This window comes from Abramis brama (genome assembly GCF_963993115.1).
Source record: "Abramis brama genome assembly, chromosome: 20".
Lineage (NCBI taxonomy): Eukaryota > Metazoa > Chordata > Actinopteri > Cypriniformes > Leuciscidae > Abramis > Abramis brama.
The window spans coordinates 21,150,820-21,169,662 of NC_139982.1; the positions used below are offsets into that span (position 1 = coordinate 21,150,820).

An 18,843-nucleotide genomic window follows, 5' to 3' on the forward strand; every position below is an offset into this window, starting at 1 on the left:
TGAAAAACGAACTAGAGTTTGGTCCACATGAACTGCTGCTGTGCAGACTGTAGTTAGAGTTTTGCACATGTGACTCCAGTTGTGCCCACTGTCATTTAGCAATCGAAAAAACTGTAATAAAAAATGTATTATACTTTATGTATTGTTCTTGTAGGGCCCGCCCGATCTGCCCAACGATGGTGCGGATGAGCGGATGAAGGTTTCTGCACATTCTTTTTAGTGCGGCAAAGTAATTTAATTCCAATTAAACTGTTAGCTGACTCCATTTTATCATAACTCAAATTTAGGTTAGAATGCCAATTGATTATTGACAATAATCTAACAATTTATCTAGTTTTGATTATTTTATTTACCTCCTTATTGAAATTACACTTGTTCATTTGGATTCCTTTAACACTTTAAGCTTGTCAGTTTCGGTCATTAGACAGAGCCGGTTGACTAATATTCTAGACAGCCGCACTCTACTTACTCATTAGAATATATAATTTAGTCCCCATAGATCTGAACACACTTAATTTAGATAAGACTATATCTAACCAGAGGTCATGACCATTACCATAGAGCCAAGCTGACCAACTTAACTTCCTCTAATGGTAACTTTATATTAAGCATATCGTGGTTTTCCACATAAACTTAGTAAGAATAATATTACAATAATTAGAGGTTGAGGCTCACCCCTATTTAGATTGGTCTAACACCCAGTTGTTCTAAATGGAAAACCCATTATTAGCCTCTACAGTCTAAGTATACATGACTAATGCCAATGTGTTAGTCAGAGCTCTAAAACATCAGTCTTCAGTCTCTTCTCCACCTAAGCTGTATTTTAGCCTGTTAACTAACCTGAGCGTAGATTTGTGGTGTTAAGGAATTCAAGCAATCTACTAGAGTTAATTATTTCAAAGTAAGAATAAATTCAAATGTTACAATTTATTAATATTCAGGTAAATGTATCATGCCAATTACATAATCAATTCAAAGATAATCAATACAAAACATCAAATGCTCAGAAATACAGAAAAAAACAACATAATACATAAAAATACATAATGCTGAGTGTCTGGATTACATCTAGGGCTGATCTGACTACAAATCACGCCTTGAGCCTCCTGCAATATTTAGCTAATAGCTAATTTTCAGAAATGTCCTTTGATTTCTCAAAGAGTATACCTTCTCTAAGCCAGAAGGCTTGACTCCAGTCTTACATACTCGCTGAACTACAGTGATTGAATGCACTGCCACCATTTTTCACTGTCCCCATATATTTGTGTGTGTGCATATTTTTAAACATTTTATATGAGCCAAAAAATTATACATGTCAAGTTAGACCTAATCTTAAGTTAGACCTTAACTTGTAGATAACGCCTGAAGCTTTTATGTATCGGCCCTGCTTTAGCCCATTTTGTGAGTAACATGGAAACAATCAAAAAGTATAAGATGTGGGTTAATGTATATTTTAATATTCTTTAGAAAATTTTATAGGTTTATTTATGCAAAATGGATGTTTGTTTAGAAGTTGTCGGATACATTATAAGATTGACAAAGATACATTATATGTATTTTCAGATACCCTCTAGTCAGTAGAAAAAGTGCTAAGTGCTTCCTGAGCAGCACTCAAACGATCCCGGCGCTCTCGTAGGTCTTTGCGCCTTCTGCTGACTTCAGAGTCCTCAAACAGGAGCTCATGCACATTTGCCCCATCCAGTAAACACAACATGTCAATAGACAAGAGCTCAGCAGTCTGCGTCAACATGAAAAATGAGATCATCATAGGCAGTTGGTCAGCCATTCGCTGCACCACAATCTGAAAGAAGAATAGAGATACTAAGTTACTTCCACATACACATACACTGCACTGCTATTTGTTTCTGATAACTAAGAATATCTACCTCATAATACGCCTCCAGCATATTACTGTACTTGCATTTTTTGTCAAAGAAGGGTAACTGATCTTCTGAAAACTTCTCATTCGTAATCTCATTCAAGACCTTCAAGTAGATGGGATCTTGAGTGTAGACCCTGTTTTCCATTTCAAACTGCTCTGAGATCCTCTGCTCCATCTTTTCTTGCTGGGTTAACTGAATGTTGTTGATTTTGTCCTATGGGCAAAATGAAAAAATCAAATGAAAAAGTAGAGAGGAAAGAGAACTTGATTAAACTGGAAACTGAATTGGATCCACCAATTAGAAGCAATAATTACCTTAGCAGTGTTTTGAAGGACAGAGAAGTTTCTGAAACACTGATTCACCACGTCAGTCAAATGTGTGATGATGATGTCTTCAGGAGAAATACATCAAGTCAAGAAGACAAACAGCCACATTTGTTAAAACTATTAATGTCATTAAATTGGTGATCTAATCTTTTGGTTTTAAAATGGAGGCTCTCCACAATAACCATAAAGTATTTTGTGATGGTACCTTTGATGGTATTGAGTAATTCAACGGCTGGCTTCTTAAGTTTGGCCACATGTTTTTGCAGAACCGACTCAAACACTCTGTAGTTACTGAATCCGAGCAGTTCCCTCCCTCTGTTTTTCTGGCTCAACTCTTTTGAATTGCTGACTTGTTTGGAAACAAAATGGGTTTCTTATGAAATTAACTGACTTTTTCATTTTTATCAGAACTCTAATAAAACAACAACAACAGTGAATTCAAAGTTGTTGCATGTTGTAAATAAACTGACAGGATGTTTTTGTGCTGTTAAGATGATCATTCCACTTCTTGAATTCAGCCCGAAGCTGGACAAACAAATTTTCCTCACTCATCTGTTCCCCTGATGATAAAGAGTTGATTTGATCAATGAATCTTTTTAGGGTCTGTGAAGAAAAAAAAAATGTTTCATTAGCCTTTTACAATATCATTATACAGCAAAAGTGAATCTTCTGAGGAGGTAAAAGAGGTATTATCTGAACAGAGAACATTTTCAGGGGCTGTTCACACAAGGCACGAGACAAAGCATAGTGGATTTAAACAGAATGAACCTTGCTTTATAAACATTTACTTCTTTTAGCTTGATGTTAATGTAATTGCAAAAAATATTATTCACAATTCTGATTTAATATTTTCTTATTCTTTTTTTTCTAAGAAACACACAAAAATGTATCTCGCAATTTTGACTTTTTTCTGTATTCTGTGTTTTTATCTTTTTAAAGGGCTGCTAATTTTATGGATGAAAAGATCTGTCTGTTTCACAATATGCATATTAATAAATGTTTGCATTCCATTTCATAGGGTTCCAGCATCTTGAACCCCTAATCATAATTATCCTAAGCAAGAAGATGTAATGACTGGAGGTCCTACTTCAGTGAGGAACTGTTTGGCTCCCTTAAGATCTTCTGGTGGTCCAGTCTCGTACTCCTTAAGCTCATTCTTCACATCCCACAACTGTTTTTTAATCTGCTGATTGAGCTGTGGCAGCCATTTCTGACAAAGATAGGAAAGAAACAATTTGGTTATAGTTTCTCACAAACCACAAATGCAGTTCACCAAATTTAGGACTTTTAGTTTGAGACATTTAAAAACTTACTTTGATATGATCAACAAGATTCTGAGTCAGCTTGACAGCAAGACATTCAATAGTCGCTTTACCCTCACTCAATTTTTTTGGAGGCGGTAAGAGGTCTCTGTAGTAGAACAAGAGAAAGCACTTAGTTTAGATGGGGTTTACTTTAGCTCATTTAGCCTACTGTACCTTGGCAAACAGGTATTCTTGAAAAAATAATAATGGACAAAGTGAACATCACAAAAATCTAACATTAATAAAAGTGTCACAGTGTCTGGTTTATGTTCATTGGGTCACCACTAGATGTCCTCCTTCCTCACGGTGTCCAGCACACTCTCGTACTACATTCCCCATGATTCTTGTCTTTTCATTGCACTCAGCTGTCCCTTATCACTCATCATTGCATACAGCTGTTTCTCGTCACATTGTTTGTACCTGTCTATAAATACCCTGTCTGTTTTAGTCCTTGTCACGGAGTCATTGTTGTATGTCTCTTACACTTCTTAAAGTCTGTTTCCTGGTTTGAGTTTGTTTTGTTCCTTGTTTGTTTATTTTGTTATTGGACTGCTAACATGGATTTTGACCCCTGCATGGATGATGACGAATTGGATTGCCCTACAAATAAAATTGTTGTATTTGGATCCACCTGTTTCTCTCCCTTTCCTTGGTGTGTGGATCGTGACAAAAAGTTAGGGTTAGGGGTTTTTTTTGGTTTTGGGGGAGTTATACCACATGACATTTTCCAATCTGAACTAACTTTGCCTTGTCACATAAAGGTGAAATATATGAGACTTAGTAACCTTGATACAGTCTGAAGGGTCTGCAAGGCTTCTTTCTGTGATACTTTTTTTTCATGCCATATGGCCATATGATTTTGTGTATAAACTTTTTTCCAAGAATATTAATAAGCAGTGAAGCTTTAAGTTTTACTAAAAGAATGATTGAATGAATGAATGAATGAGACATTTATATAGCGCTTTCATGTGTACTACTGTAGACCTAAAGCGCTTTTACAATCATATCAAGGGATCTCTCCTCAACCACCACCAGTGTGCAGCATCCACTTGGATGATGCGACGGCAGCCACAGTACAACGGCGCCAGAGCGCTCACCACACACCAGATATAGGTGGAGAGAGGAGAGAGAGTGATAGAGCCAATTCAATATTAAGGGGATTATTAGGAGGCCATGATTGGTAAGGGCCAATGGTGGAATGTGGCCAGGACACCGGGGTTACACCCCTACTCTTTGCGAGAAATGCCATGGGATTTTTAATGACCACAGAGAGTCAGGACCTCGGTTTTACGTCTCATCCGAAGGACGGGAAGAAGCCAAAGAAGTTTTACTAAAAGATTATGCCAAACTATTTAAGGTTTTCTTTTCAGCAATTTCATTCTTAAGTGTGTTTTCTTTCTTACTTATTATAGGACAGTTGTCACCCTGAATGTTTTTTTTTGTTGTTGTTGTTTTTGTTACTTCTTTGTTACTTACTTTATGCACCTCAAAACATCAAATAAATTTGAATTCAGAAATGACATGCTAAAAGTTTAATTATATATTTTTTAGACTGTAACCTGAAACAGTCATGGTTTTGGAAGAAATCACTCTCTATTTGTGTCGCCTCTTCCAGGGGAATTTTCTCATTGATCTGCTGTTGTCCTCTACACTTCACCATGATGTAACCTTTGCGGAGAGGAATCACTTTGTTGTGGACAATAGCCAGAATGTCCTTCTCTGTTCCCTTGTCTATGAGATCTGGCTTGGTCAAAATGGCTGTAAGAATGAAAAAATGTTTTTTGTCAAAAGTCCATTTGATGATTTGAAGTCCTCAAATCCTCAAAGATATTTAATGTTATGTTTTGTGCGGATCATCCGCTTCGTTACCGAGAGTTCTTCTGCCCTCAGGATCTACTTCTTGTGCCATTTTTAATGCTTCTGTTGTTGCAATGTCAGTGTTACAAGGAACCACTACCAGGTTTATAGTCTCTTGCTTCTCAATATATTTCATAATCAGATGTTTGATCTGCAAGACATGAAGACATATAGTTTTAAAACTGGATGTCTATGGCACTGAAATGTGGTGTGCAAAATCAGATTATGCTGCTCACCTGGTTTCCAATATCTTGGGGTTGTCCTTTTACTGGGACTCTGGCAATTCCAGGTAGATCGATCAGTGTGAGGTCACACACATCTGGTGACATGACCTCTAAAGTGATGAGCTCATCACATATTCCTACCCCCTTTCCTGCCAGCTCATTCTGGGCTGTACAACACACACACTGCAAAATTAACTGTGTTTATAAAAAATATGTCCTTTAGAGCTGCATGAGCCTGAGTACTGAATAAAATGTTTAAATAAAATCATAATCAAAAGTATCAATAAAAAATAAATAGTTCAATGTAATTTTAATGTTAAAAATTAAAAACACTATTTTACCCAATAATTATATACTCTGCATTTCTCTTAATATTAGCTTGGCAATATGCTAATGGAAATGTGAATCAATTCCTCTGCAATGATTCATATACTGTATACTGTATATATACGTTCTACCAAAGACTTTATATACATAAAGGAGGTTCCCTTTCGTGGTCACTACGAGTTACGTTGTGACGACAAATGGGGTTTCACCTAAAAAGCCTCACCTCTTCGAGAATTAAAACGAGCCATTGACAAAGAAATGCCATGGGTCTGCGGAATTTGCATAGCATAACTATGCCTCACCTTGTGGATATTAAGTACGCTGGCGACATGCAGATATGTTTTCGCTTCGGAGCCAAGTGTTTCACTTCGCTCCACAAGCCATCCTGAGATCATCGATCATCTCTCTCTAAGGTGTTGGTGTGACGGCGAGTGCCAGCGAGTGCACATTCCCTACTGATCTGTGCAGTGATCTGCCAGTGTTTGTGTGTTCATCTCCCTGGTCGTTTCAACACTCTGTGGTAGACATTTCCTCTCACAAAAGAGCTTGCGCGTGGCATGTCTTTTTAAAGACATGTGGCCAGGGTGACCTGAGGGTGACGGTGTGGAACATAGCGTTGACAATTCCTTCTCGGCCCACACCCCCCTCTCCAGCGTTGCAACCCGCGAGCAGTCCATTTGATTTTGTGGCTTCGTCTTTGGATGCCCCGCAGATTTCAATGGACGATTCTGTCTGTTGCAGCATCACAAGGTGTGCAGGAGTCCTCGGGAGATGACGATTTGGCTGTGCTGCCACCTTCGGGTATGCCAGCACTGCCCAAGTCGGATCCTGAGTTGACTGCCATGCTTTCCCGGGCAGCCACAGCCATTGGGTTAGAGTGGAGCCCTCTGTCCTGCCCAGTGCGTTCGTGGCTGGACGATTGTTTTTTGGGTGCGGCCGCCAATCCCCGTCGGCGTCCTGACACATGTGGCTCAACCTGGCCGATATGAGAGAGGCCGAGCGTACCCAGTTCCTTGACACTCCCATATCCCAGGCTGGCCTCGAGGTCGAGGACTTTGCCCAAAACTTCTCAACCGCCCAGAAGCAGACTGAGGCTATCAAACATATTCTGCCCAAAAACGGCTGGGTGGAGGCAGCAGCGGGCCGTCGGCACAGAATTCTCAGCCTACTCCTTCCCCCGGTGGAGGGCTTGGTTTTCCCACCACCGCTGCTCGTCCCACAATGAGCAGCACCCTAAAGTGGTTAAATAAAGAACTGACATACCCATCTCTGAGCACACAGAGTTCTCGGACGACAGTGCCGGCCGCCCACGGGCCTCGCCACTCTCGCCCCCCTCTGTCACAGAGTTCTCGGACGACAGTGCGTGCCGCCCACATGTCTCCCCACTCTCGTCCCCCTCTGTCACAGAGTTCTCGGATAACAGTGTGCGCCGCTCATGAGCCTCACCACTCCAGCCCCCCTCTGTCTCTAGACCCCTGTCAGAGCAAGGCCTGTGGGGGCTGGTCCTTCCCTGGCCTCCTCTGGCAAAATGCGGCTAATGACCGTGCCCCCACACCGGACCGCTATGCCACCCACGTCTGGGCCGGTCATTCTGCCTTGCTGCACCCCCAAGGGCACGTCTGTGGTTCGCATGACGCCGCTGGTACAGTTCTTGGGAGCCTGGCTAGAGCTTCCCAAGCAGTGTCGCTGGCTTGCGAGAACTATCAGGCTCGGCTATGCGATTCAGTTCACATGGTCTCCTCCCCGCTTCAGGGGAGTCCACTTCACTATGGTAGGTGGCAATGCCCCTGTCATGAGAGCGGAGATTGCCACCCTACTGGCGAAGGGTGCGATCTAAACTGTCCCTCCAGCCGAAATGAGGTTCGCATCCTGAACTATCTCCATGACAGGCTGATTCTAGCTCACAGGGACCTAGTGCTCCGGCACTTAGCCCATCTGGGCCTTCGGGTCAACTGGGAAAAGAGCAAACTTTAATCCGTAATCTCTTTCTCGGTATGGAAATCGACTCGTTGGCGTCTGCGTACACACAGTCACTGCTGACTTGCCTGAGACAGTTTGAGGGCAAGAGTGCGGTCCCACTGAAACTATTTCAGAGGCTCCTGGGGCATATGGCAGCCACAGCAACGCCGCTCGGATTGCTTCATATGAGGCCGCTTCAGCTCTGGCTTTGCGATCGAGTCCCGAAGTGGGCATGGCAACACGGCACGCTCTGAGTACCAGTGACTCTGACCTGCCATCAGACCTTCACCCCGTAGACGAACCTCAGTTTTCTATGGGCCGGAGTGCCCTTAGAATGAGTTTCCAGGCATGTTGTTGTCTCAACAGAACAGATGCCTCCAAAACAGGCTGGGGTGCCATGTGCAATGTGCATGCTGCCGCGGGCTTCTGGATAGGACCCCAGCACCTGTTGCATGTTAATTGCCTCGAATTGCTGGCAGTACGTCTCGACCTGCACCACTTCCATGCGCTGCTCAAGGGTCAGCATGTACTAGTCTGAACAGGGAATACCGCAACAGTAGCGTACATCAACCGACAAGGTGGTCTGCGCTCCTGCCGTATGTCACAACTCGCCCTCCACCTCCTCCTATGGAGTCAGAAGCATCTGAGGTCGTTTCGAGCCATTTTTATCCTGTGAGACCTGAACTGTGCAGCTGACGAGCTCTCACGGCTTCAGCCTCTCCCTGGAGAATGAAGACTCCATCTCCGGACGGTCCAGCTGATTTGGGATCAGTTCGGGGATGCACAGGTAGACCTGTTTTCCTCACACGACTTGTCCCATTGCGACCTGTTTTACTCCCTGACCGAGTGTACGCTTGGCACGGACGCACTGGCTCACAGCTGGCTGCGGGGCCTCCGCAAGTATGCGTTTCCCCCAGTGAGCCTTCTTGCACAGACCCTGTGCAAGATCAGGGAGGACAAGGAACAGGTCATTTTGGTTGCCCCTCACTGGCACAACCGGCCCTGGTTCCCCGAACTAGTACTCCTCGCAACAGCACCTCTCTGGCCAATCCCTCTGAGGAAGGACCTCCTTTCTGAGTGACAGGGCACCCTATGGAACCCTTGTCCTGATCTTTGGAACCTCCACGTGTGGCTCCTGGATGGGACAAGGCAGGTTTGAGTACCCTACCACCAGCAGTGGTGGCTACCATCACTTCCGCTAGAGCATCGTCTATGAGACATGCCTAAGCGTTGAAGTGGAACCTCTTCGTCACCTGGTGGTCCTCTCGCCAAGAAGACCCCAGGAAATGCCAGATCAGTGTCGTGCTTTCTTTCCTGCAAGAGGGGTTGGAGCGAAGGCTGTCTCCCTCCACCCTGAAAGTGTACATTGCCGCACATCACGACGCAGTTGAAGGTAAGTCCGTGGGAAAGCATGACCTGTTCATCAGGTTCCTGAGAGGAGCGTGGAGACTGAATCCTCCTCGCCCTCCTCTCGTACCCTCTTGGGACCTCTCAGTGGTTCTAACTGCCCTGCAGAGTGCTCCCTTTGAGCCTCTGCAATCAGTGGAGCTTAAGTGGAGCTTAAGTTCCAGTCAATGAAGACAGCGCTCCTGGTTGCATTTGCCTCAATCAAGAGGGTAGGGGACCTGCAGGCATTTTCCGTTGACGAAGCGTGTCTGGAATTCGGGCTGGCCTACTCTCATGTGATCCTGAGACCCCGGTCTGGATATGTGCCCTTCGCTTGCTCGCCATTCATCTCCACGAACGGGATCCGTGCGATATTCTCCTCAGGTGAGCCTAATAAGCCCTGAGTTTCCTCCAGCGCTGTTGACGTCAACGCCAGAGTTATGCCAACGGCAGCTTTCGTGTTGACCAGGTGCCTCCATGTGCATGGTTCCCCCTCAGGGCGACCCCTACGTTGTGTATTTCCACTGTAAAGCCTCTCTGAGCATATGTCTTTCCCTCGGCAAGCCACCTTGTCAACCCTGGGGTTGAAATATTCCAGGGCTATGCAAATTCCGCAGACCCATGGCATTTCTTTGCTATGGCTCGTTTTAATTCTCGAAGAGGAGAGGCTTTCTAGGCGAAACCCCATTTGTTGTCACGACGTAACGTCTCCGTTCCCTTCTCAGGGAATGAGGGTTACATACATAACCGAGACGTTCACTCCTATTACTTATGAATGGGAGAAAGTGCAACACGCAATATGGCGGAATGAGTCCCGCCTTTTAAGGAAAAGAGTCAATCGGCGATTGGTAAAGTCATTGCGTCACTGCAGCTGCCATTAGAAGATCCAATTGCTATAGAAACGGTCAGTGTTATGAGACGCGTGCTTAGGAATCCACATGCGCATTAGCTTGGTCCAGAATCGTAAGCTTTGCAAAAAGTTTTGGAGATTTTCCCATTTAAAGAGATATGATTTGCATTTAAGGGACATGTCCTCAGACTCATAATTATGTGTTTCTATGGCAACACTTTCAATGCCAAAATGAATTACAGCAGTCAGGGGGTAAAGCAGTAATTTGGTCGAAGTCGAAGTTCTACGAGTTTCTACGAGGACAGGTGCCTTTTACAAGTCGGAATCTCGTAATTATGATATGGCGTACATGCACCTATAGCCCTTCATATAACAGGATATTGCTACTGTATGTAATATAAGTTCTGTGCAGTTATATGATGAACTGGAATAATACATTTAAATGACATGAATCAGCATCCAAGACAACAGCCATCAATTTTATAAGACAAAACAAATTTTTATATTTATTTACTGATTGTGACTGCAGCTTGAGAATTTGATCTCTATATTATGTTCTAATAACTCTGAAAAAAAAGGAGTTTTCCTGCAGATTTACTAACCTGCTGCAACATGTTCTTCAACTAATGAAGGATCTCCAAATTCAAATTTCTTCAAATCATAAGATGGATATGCTACCTTTCCATTTGCCAATTTGCCGGCTTTAATAGGACCTGCAAAATTTCATAATTTAAATTCAGTTGTAAGATTGATAATTTCGAATCAGTTGCAAAAAAAAAAGCATCAAGTTAAGAACGCAAAAGAGACTGCAAGCAGTTTATAAACCTGCAACAAATGACGGATCCACAAATTCAGTCCTCTTTTTACGGTAGGATAGAACAGCCTTCCATTTGGCTCCACCAGTTACCTTCTTCAGCCTCAGCTCTAGTGGACATCTGGTGACAATTCCTATAACAAACATAGTCCAGTTAGCAACCAAGAAAACTGACAGCGGAAAATGGTGTGACAACAGTGCATGTGATGACAAAAGTAATCATTCTTTAATTCGATAACGATAGTGATAAAGATGTCTAAAAATATATGTATGTATGTTAATGAATAGCAGAGTCCAAACCACAACTATATGGATATTAACAGCACAGAGAAAATATATCATTGGAATCACTTTCAGAATGTTTTTTTTTTTTCAGCTGATAAACTATAAAAACTTTGAAAGCCAATCAGAATCCATTATGGACATTTTTGTCTTTTTCAGTTTTGCTTTTTTGATCACTTTGCCTGTAATACTAACTGCATAAAATGTGGCACAGGTGTGTATTTTTATTGGATTTTTACTATTTCACTAGCCTGGCTCAGCCCTCCTACGTACTTCCACTCAATTTTCATTTTCCTTCAGTACGTTGTGTGGTATGTGGTATATTTGCAGGTTTTCTACGGCCCAATTGGTTATGGCAGATCCAGAGTGGCTCTGGGCCCGGTTCCCCGATAACGCTCACTCTTAGCGCGCTAAGAAGACTCGAAAGATATATCTTAGCAAAGTTGTTTATGTTCCTAAGTGTGTTCCCCGAACCATACCTTAGGAAGCTGCTTAAGATATACCTTCTTACGTGCGACGTTACCCGGCGCTGTCCGTGGCGATGGTGCTGAATTGGTTGATATCGATGGCTCGAGAATCAATTATTCTCTCGTGCAGGGGCTGTTTATGTGAGAAAGCGGTGATCTTTATAAAAGAAGCACTTCAGAAATAGTTGAAATTGCATTTATTAGGACTCATGGGATATTATAAAAAATAATCCAAACTATAATAGCCTATAATAGCCTAGCCTATCATATACTGCTGCCATAATAACCATTTCAAATTTGTACGTGCTTTCTTCTCTTTCCCATTTTTGTTCGCTGAGGTGGAGCTGCGATGAAATATTGTTCTTGGAAATACTTTCCAGCATTTCAGTAATAAAAGTGTAGGCCTACATCTCGGTGCTCGGCAGTGATCAAAAAGGGTTTAAACAGTGGATTTTTAATCTCTTCTTGTAAACTCAGAGATGTGGATTTAGACGGCAATTAAATTACCACACGACCTGTTTGTCAAAAAACAGAAGGTACTAATTTGGCCAGGGATTTTTACGTGGGTTGGGTGAGAAAAAACACTGATATTATGGATTCGGACGGCACTAAAATCACTGACTCACCCCTATAAATGTTTAAAATACCATACAAGCCCATGAGAAACAATATTAGCGTCCGAACAGGACTTAACTGACAGTAGCCTATGCTTTCACTGGCCTTTAAAAGCGCTTTTTAATTAAATTAATAATATAATTAAAAATCTAACAACAATCAGTGTAATGACAATTTTATTCTTTGTATGAAAACACTTTAATTAGCCTAATTGAACACTGTCTGGGTGTATTAAAACTTCAGAATTATATTCGTATAGACCTGCAAAAGTGATAAGGTAAAGCTAAGAGTGGTCCAGACCAACCTTACGAAAGTGTGACTTACAAAAGATATACTTAGCGTACGAACGTTTCTGGAACCGTGCCATAATGTTAAGAGAGAGGTTAAGGAATAGGTTAAGAACTACTTAGCGATAAGAACGTTTTGGGGAACCGGGCCCTGGGCAGATCCAATAGATTTAAACTAAAACAGAGTACCCGCCTTCAAGGAAGTTAACGCTTCTCAATGGAGAGTGGCCAGACTCTCTTGTACAAGAGTCTGGTAGGACCCATAGACAGTAAAAGAAATGGACACAGCGACCCCATTGGATTCAACAGAGAAAAGTGAAGTAAATTAGAAGCACTCACTTCCTGATGACTGAGCGTACTGCGCAGACTCAAACTGAGCTTGAAAACATACAGTAGATGTGAAGTGAGCAACCTGTCTGTCTTCTAGTAGCTGTGCCACGAGAAATTTGAATCATTACCTTCTGAAACTTGCAGAGATGGAGATCGTGAGTAGGAGGTGTCCATGAGCTAGGAGCAGGAGCAACTTTTGCTAAGTATTCTGATTAATTATTTTGTCATTTTGCCTCCACGTCCCCTGATTGCCCGCGAGCTTCTCCTCCTGTCTATACAGTAATTTCTCTACTGTGCGACAGAGAGGCACGTGGTTATGATGCAATTGTTAGCCTATTTTTACAAAAACTGCTTCTACGGGGCCATAACGTAAGATACAAGGTAATGGAGCCTTTTATACATTTTCGTGTTTCTTTAGAAATAAATAATGGACAAATGGAGTCTTTAAAATGGAGTCTCAGATGTGAAGTTATTCACTGTCAAAGTGACGCCAAAATGAATGGGAGTCAATGGAATGCTAACAGCAGGTGATGGTCTGCTAATCAATGATTGCCCCCATCTAGGTACACAATCCTCTCAGCGCCTTTTGGACAAAATTGCAATTTTTAATCACAGTGCCATTTAACTAGCCTGGCAAGCCAGACCTACATCAAGATGTTGGGTCTGACAACTCACCATAGACACGCTCAATCCGAGGGGCGGGATAAACGGCTGTCTTTCAAATTCCCTCTGCACGCAATAGGACAACGCTTCAACCAACCAGAGCGTTTTCCCAACAGCAGAGCTTGTTGATAGATTCAACTTTTGCCATATCTGGCCAGCAAAAGTACGAACACATCTTCTTTTTTTTAAGAATGACTTAAGTGCTGTTCTATGCTCTTTTCTCAAAGAAAAACTTAACTCCAAGTCCTCCAGAGTCGTGGAAAAAGCCGATTCGAAAGATGTTCGCCAGCAGCCGCCATTCTTTGTTTTCAAGTGGCAGGTAACCGTTGCAACTCTGTCGTCATATGTTAAGCCCGCCCCGCCTACTCTATACACGACGTGATTGGCCTGACCCAATTTAGGTTTTTGCAGCTAGAATTTTGTCAATTTGTTGACAATAAAACACACATAATGATAATTTTAAAGCAAAACCTTAAAACAGAGTTGACATTGATGGTAACAGAGTTGATATCAATAACAGAGTTGACCACCTGTAGTTAAAAGACCAAAAACAGCATCTTCTGCCAGACTCCAGAAACCATTTTAAATGTAGAAACAACTATTTAATCCTAACAAATACTTATGAATTGCAAATTTTCCATGAACTTGAATATAAACTGCATGTTTCTCATGCATTATACTGATCTAGTAACCACTTTACCTTTACACCTGCTTGTTGATGCAAATATCTGAATAAGTGGTTTGTTGCTGCCAGACCAACTTTCTGCAGTGACATGCAGATGGTAGGGTCAGACTTTGGCATAAACAATTTGAACTCATGGATCCATCATACCTTGCTGGAAGTGCAATAGAGCAAAATTGGAGAGTTGTAGGCTACCTAAAATGTTCATTGTGTTTATATGAATTTCCCATTTCAAAGGGGAGTAAACCAGTCCTCACCGGTTCCTCTTGGTAATGCAACTCCAGACAGCGCTTCCAACACAGAGCTTTTCCCAGAACTCTGGTCTCCGATCACTGCAATAGTCGGTAATGCCAAGTCCTTCTGAATGCCAAATGACCGCAGAGTGTCGATTAGATCAATGTATGGACGAATGCTCTCCTCTAAATAACTGTGAACTGCTCCCTTCATTTGCTGACTGTAAAGACAAAAACGTACATTTGTATGTAAACAAATCTCATTATTGCACAGTATTAATTCAGTTTTTAGGCATTAATTCAGCTTAATGCTACATGTTTTCTTTCTTCAAAAATATTTTGTTTCTAATATATTGGAAATAATCTTATTAGTGAATGAATGAGGCATTTATAGAGCGCTTTCATATGTACTACTGTACACCCAAAGCGCTTTACAATCCAGTCAGGGGATCTCTCCTTAACCACTACTAGTGGTCATCTGAGGGCACTATGCCCTTTGTAATATCTTATCTGGGAGCAAAATGCAGCTTGGACAAGATCATTTCAATACTTAAAATAATAAATGTAAACATTATTGTACACTTGTTAAGATATATTATTGTTTGGAGTTTTTAAAATTAATATTTAAATGATTATGAACATAAGCATTAAAAACCAAATCAACATTTATTGTATTATTATACCATCAATTAAGCCACAAAGCTGGCATGGACGTATGTATAATTCAAATATAAAGTTATCATAATTGGCATAAGTAATCCTTTCAGTTTAAAATATTTTAGCTGAGCCCCCAGCATGTGTGTTTTTTAAGCTGACTGATATTTTAGAACGTATCACCTTATTATTTCCATGGCGACGCGTCATGCTTGTCACATAACACAGCACCCTTTTCACAGACTGTGATGACGCGGTTTAATGGACATCTACTAAATTGTAAATCCTGAAAAGTTTTTTTTAAATTATTAATATTATTTTTTTTATCATGTAGCCTACTTTTATAACACTACAAGAAACTAGTTAAAGGTGCTGTGAGGGTGTTTTTAACAGAGCGGCTATGGGAGGGATGGTCAAATTTACGTCTTTCTCTCTTCTGACTGGCGTTATCAATCTCTCTCTATTTTTTCCTTTTTTTGAGAGTTTGGAAAACACTATTGTGGAGTTTTTCTTTTGCTATTTGAGCAAATGGGAACATAGTTAAATAAACTTAATGGTCTCTCATTCAACACTATAAAAGTTTAACTTTCCGTTTTTGCGAAACCCGGAAATGTGAAAATAGCGCCAACGTGCGAAAACACATTTGAATTTAGCAGTTGATCATGTGATGCACTGAAAGTTTCAATCACACCAGTGTGATCGTACGCTCCAGATACAGTACAGGGCCTGTCCAAATACCCACACTTGTGGTCTTATATACTTTACCCACTTTGTGGGGCAGAGTTTGCAATGCAAATCTTGTACGGCAATGTGCATTGGCTCATTTAGTTACGTTTGAAGTTGATTGGGCTCTCAGGCGAGATCCCAATTGTTTTGATATTGTTAATAAACTGGACTTGGGTTCTCAACAAGCTTGCCTCAGTGGACTATAAAACGTTACAATAAGTGTGTCTGTGTCCCAACAGGTAATAAAAAGTTATACACTTGCAGTCTTTACGCCTACATGAACACTTGGGCTAAATACAGGAAATGCATACTGTAAGTAGACAGGTGGTCAAGTGTGAGTATTTGGACAGGCTCATAGATCATATTTACAACTGGGCCATCTATGATTTTTAACAGGAATGAATGCAAGGCTGTGAGGGATAGACATTCATCCCTTCAGAGGGTTGTGTTATTTAATGTGTTTTTGGATAGTTCTAAATTGTTTTAAAACACTGCAAAAATATATTTAACAATAGAAGTGCCAGAATTCCATAACTACTAGAACTGCCACAGCGGTCATTTTGACCGCTAGATTCCAAACTCTATATTTTTAATGATAAATACCCAATTGAGAGATTAATGCATTTATTGTATTAGGATGTCTTTTAAAAACAAAACAACACCAAACTGTACATTTAAACAAGTTTAATTATACATCTATAAATAATATCCGTAGATGTCCTGAACAAAATGACGGAGCAGCCTATGTTTTCATGTTTACACTGTTCGATCACGCCAGCGCCTTACACACACCATATTCCAACATTGCAATCTTGACATCGCAGCCTGTTCATTATAGCCATAATAAAATAGAATAATAAAATAGTCAATCTAACATATAAAAATTCCACTGCTCTGTTTATATAGTCAGTACTACAATTCGTAGCCTACCATTTTGCGCATGTGAAGAGGATGATTTTTTTTGTCGATATTGGAACGTGAGTGAAGTACAAAGCCTATAATAAAGAATAGTTTACCATCCAAATACATCGCAAATGTTGAAACATTTTGATTCTAATTAGAGAGTTAAGTGAGCCCAATGCTGCTTACTTTCACTTTCGCTTGAAAGTAGCCTATTTCATTTTGGCTTGTTTATAGTTATTTCTTCATTCTTGTTCTGTTCTGAATATCATTACATTTGAATGATTTGTTGTGGAATATGTTTTGTGTATTTTGTACCACATTTTATTGTTGTGTATATTGGTATATGTGTAATAATACCGCAAAATTCAGTGTGGTCAATCTGACCGTCTATGGCCGAAATAGGTAAATATGTTCATTTTTTTTTTGCCTTATGTGTAATTTATATGAAAAACATTTTAAATGAAAATACAGACACTTTTAGGAAAAGTCAGGTACCAGCAGGATTTTTTTTTTTTCAACAAAGTTATTGCAGATATAAAATTCAAAACGGTCAAAATGACCGACATGGCAGTTCTAGTGTTAAGTAGACAAAATTTAAGTAGTCAAAAACTCCAGAAAAAATAAGCTGCGGAAAATTATAAGTGATCTACAGCAGATGCCACTGAAAAAAAACGGTAAGTCTATTCCTCACAGCCTCGTTTTTATACCTGCACTATAAAAAATTTCTAACCTCTCCAAGTCAAAAATTTCTAGTGACTGGTCACATCTAAATTTTTAAATTGGCCCAAGTGCAATTCTTGTTGCAATAGTCTGTTAACATTGGCTCAATGAGAAATAATACGTCAGACTAATTGAAAAATGTAGATGTTATCAGTCACTAGAAATTTTTGACTTGGGGATGTATTTTATTTTTTTTTTACAGTGTGTCATGGCGCTTCTCTGAATAAGGTCTATAGTACACTCAAGTGACCTGCCCTAATAAACTTACAATTTTTTTTTCTTTTTTTTTTTTTTACATCTAGATAACAAGAAAATAACAAGACATAACAGCTTGTACAAATATAAGAAGAATAAAAAAAATAAAAAATCAGTTTTAGTTTAATAATAAGCAAATAAAATATACTAACCTTTCATTTTGAGAACTATCACTATCTTCTTCATCATAAGTATTTCTTCGAACTGGAGAAGAGAATAAAGTAAGTAAGTCTGAATTGGACATTTTCTGGATAAACAAGGAAAAAATGTAAAAGTCAGTTCTAAGAAAAGATAATGTTCTAGATGCTAGATGTTCTAGTTTTAGATGCCTCTTATAAATTGTATAATTTAGGTTTCAGCCAAACAGAGCATTTGTGGTGATGCTGAAGAGAAACCAAAAAGAGTTGAAATCTATATTTCAGACTGAATTTATAGTGAAACACACCCATGTTAAGAATGCAAATGCAAGCAGACACAGGTAGAACACGTGACAGATAGTTGAGTTATATTGCACACTTTGAACCCTCTGGTGCTGTTCAGTCATTTTTGACCGAAAGGTTTTACATTTTGTCTCTTTAGAATTTTCACTTCATCAGAATGGTACGAAACTTGATAAAGGTTTTGACAATTGCTGAGTGAACAAATCATGACATGATTCGAAAAGATTAAATGGTCCTGAAAACAATATTCACACTTGTATTTGTTCGAGGTCAACAATGACTATTGGAATTGAATGGGAGATGTATTTCATCTAGTGGATATCAACTTCAAATTTGGAACACAGGTTGTTTAGATCTAACAATATCTCATTTATTTCATCTACGGTCACCAATCTTTGCACATAATGAAGTTTTATGTAACAAAGTTCGGGAGGAGCATGTTCAGGTAATCATCCAATCAGCACAAGAAGAAACCAGTATAAATAAAGCCTTCCCTTACCTCCTGTCTCATGACAATTTTCTCAGCATCCCGCCACCACCCCATCACCTCACATTCGGCTGGGTTCCGAATTCGGCCGAATTCCGAGCTCGGAGCCCTCCCCCCGGACAGCAAGCCAAATACGCATTATAATTTTATATCAGATTTCATTAACATG

At 40.5% G+C, this 18,843-nt stretch overlaps 1 protein-coding gene across 1 annotated transcript; it reads right to left on the reverse strand.

The window, feature by feature from the left end:
- Positions 1–910: 910 nt before the first annotated feature.
- Positions 911–18,183, reverse strand: LOC311070491 (interferon-induced GTP-binding protein Mx3-like). The gene is made up of 14 exons (XM_084094371.1): positions 17,900–18,183; positions 14,514–14,710; positions 10,942–11,064; positions 10,719–10,829; positions 5,607–5,761; positions 5,383–5,521; positions 5,073–5,271; positions 3,523–3,619; positions 3,297–3,419; positions 2,680–2,812; positions 2,415–2,558; positions 2,198–2,274; positions 1,887–2,096; positions 911–1,801 (listed from the first exon to the last, which is right to left on the reverse strand). The coding sequence occupies exons 1-14, from the start codon at positions 17,989–17,991 to the stop codon at positions 1,571–1,573; spliced, it is 2,031 nt and encodes a 676-aa protein (XP_083950497.1). The 5' UTR covers positions 17,992–18,183; the 3' UTR covers positions 911–1,570.
- Between the last annotated feature and the right edge of the window lie 660 nt (positions 18,184–18,843).

Bases quoted from the DNA above. Each gene is read 5' to 3' on its own strand.
- LOC311070491 (XM_084094371.1), bottom strand. From the start codon at position 17,991: ATGTCCAATTCAGACTTACTTACTTTATTCTCTTCTCCAGTTCGAAGA. The intron at 2,559-2,679 runs GTCAGTTTATTT...TTTCCAAACAAG, and splicing joins TAACAGCACAAAAACATCCT to TCAGCAATTCAAAAGAGTTG. The intron at 1,802-1,886 runs GTAGATATTCTT...TTCTTCTTTCAG, and splicing joins TGCTGGAGGCGTATTATGAG to ATTGTGGTGCAGCGAATGGC.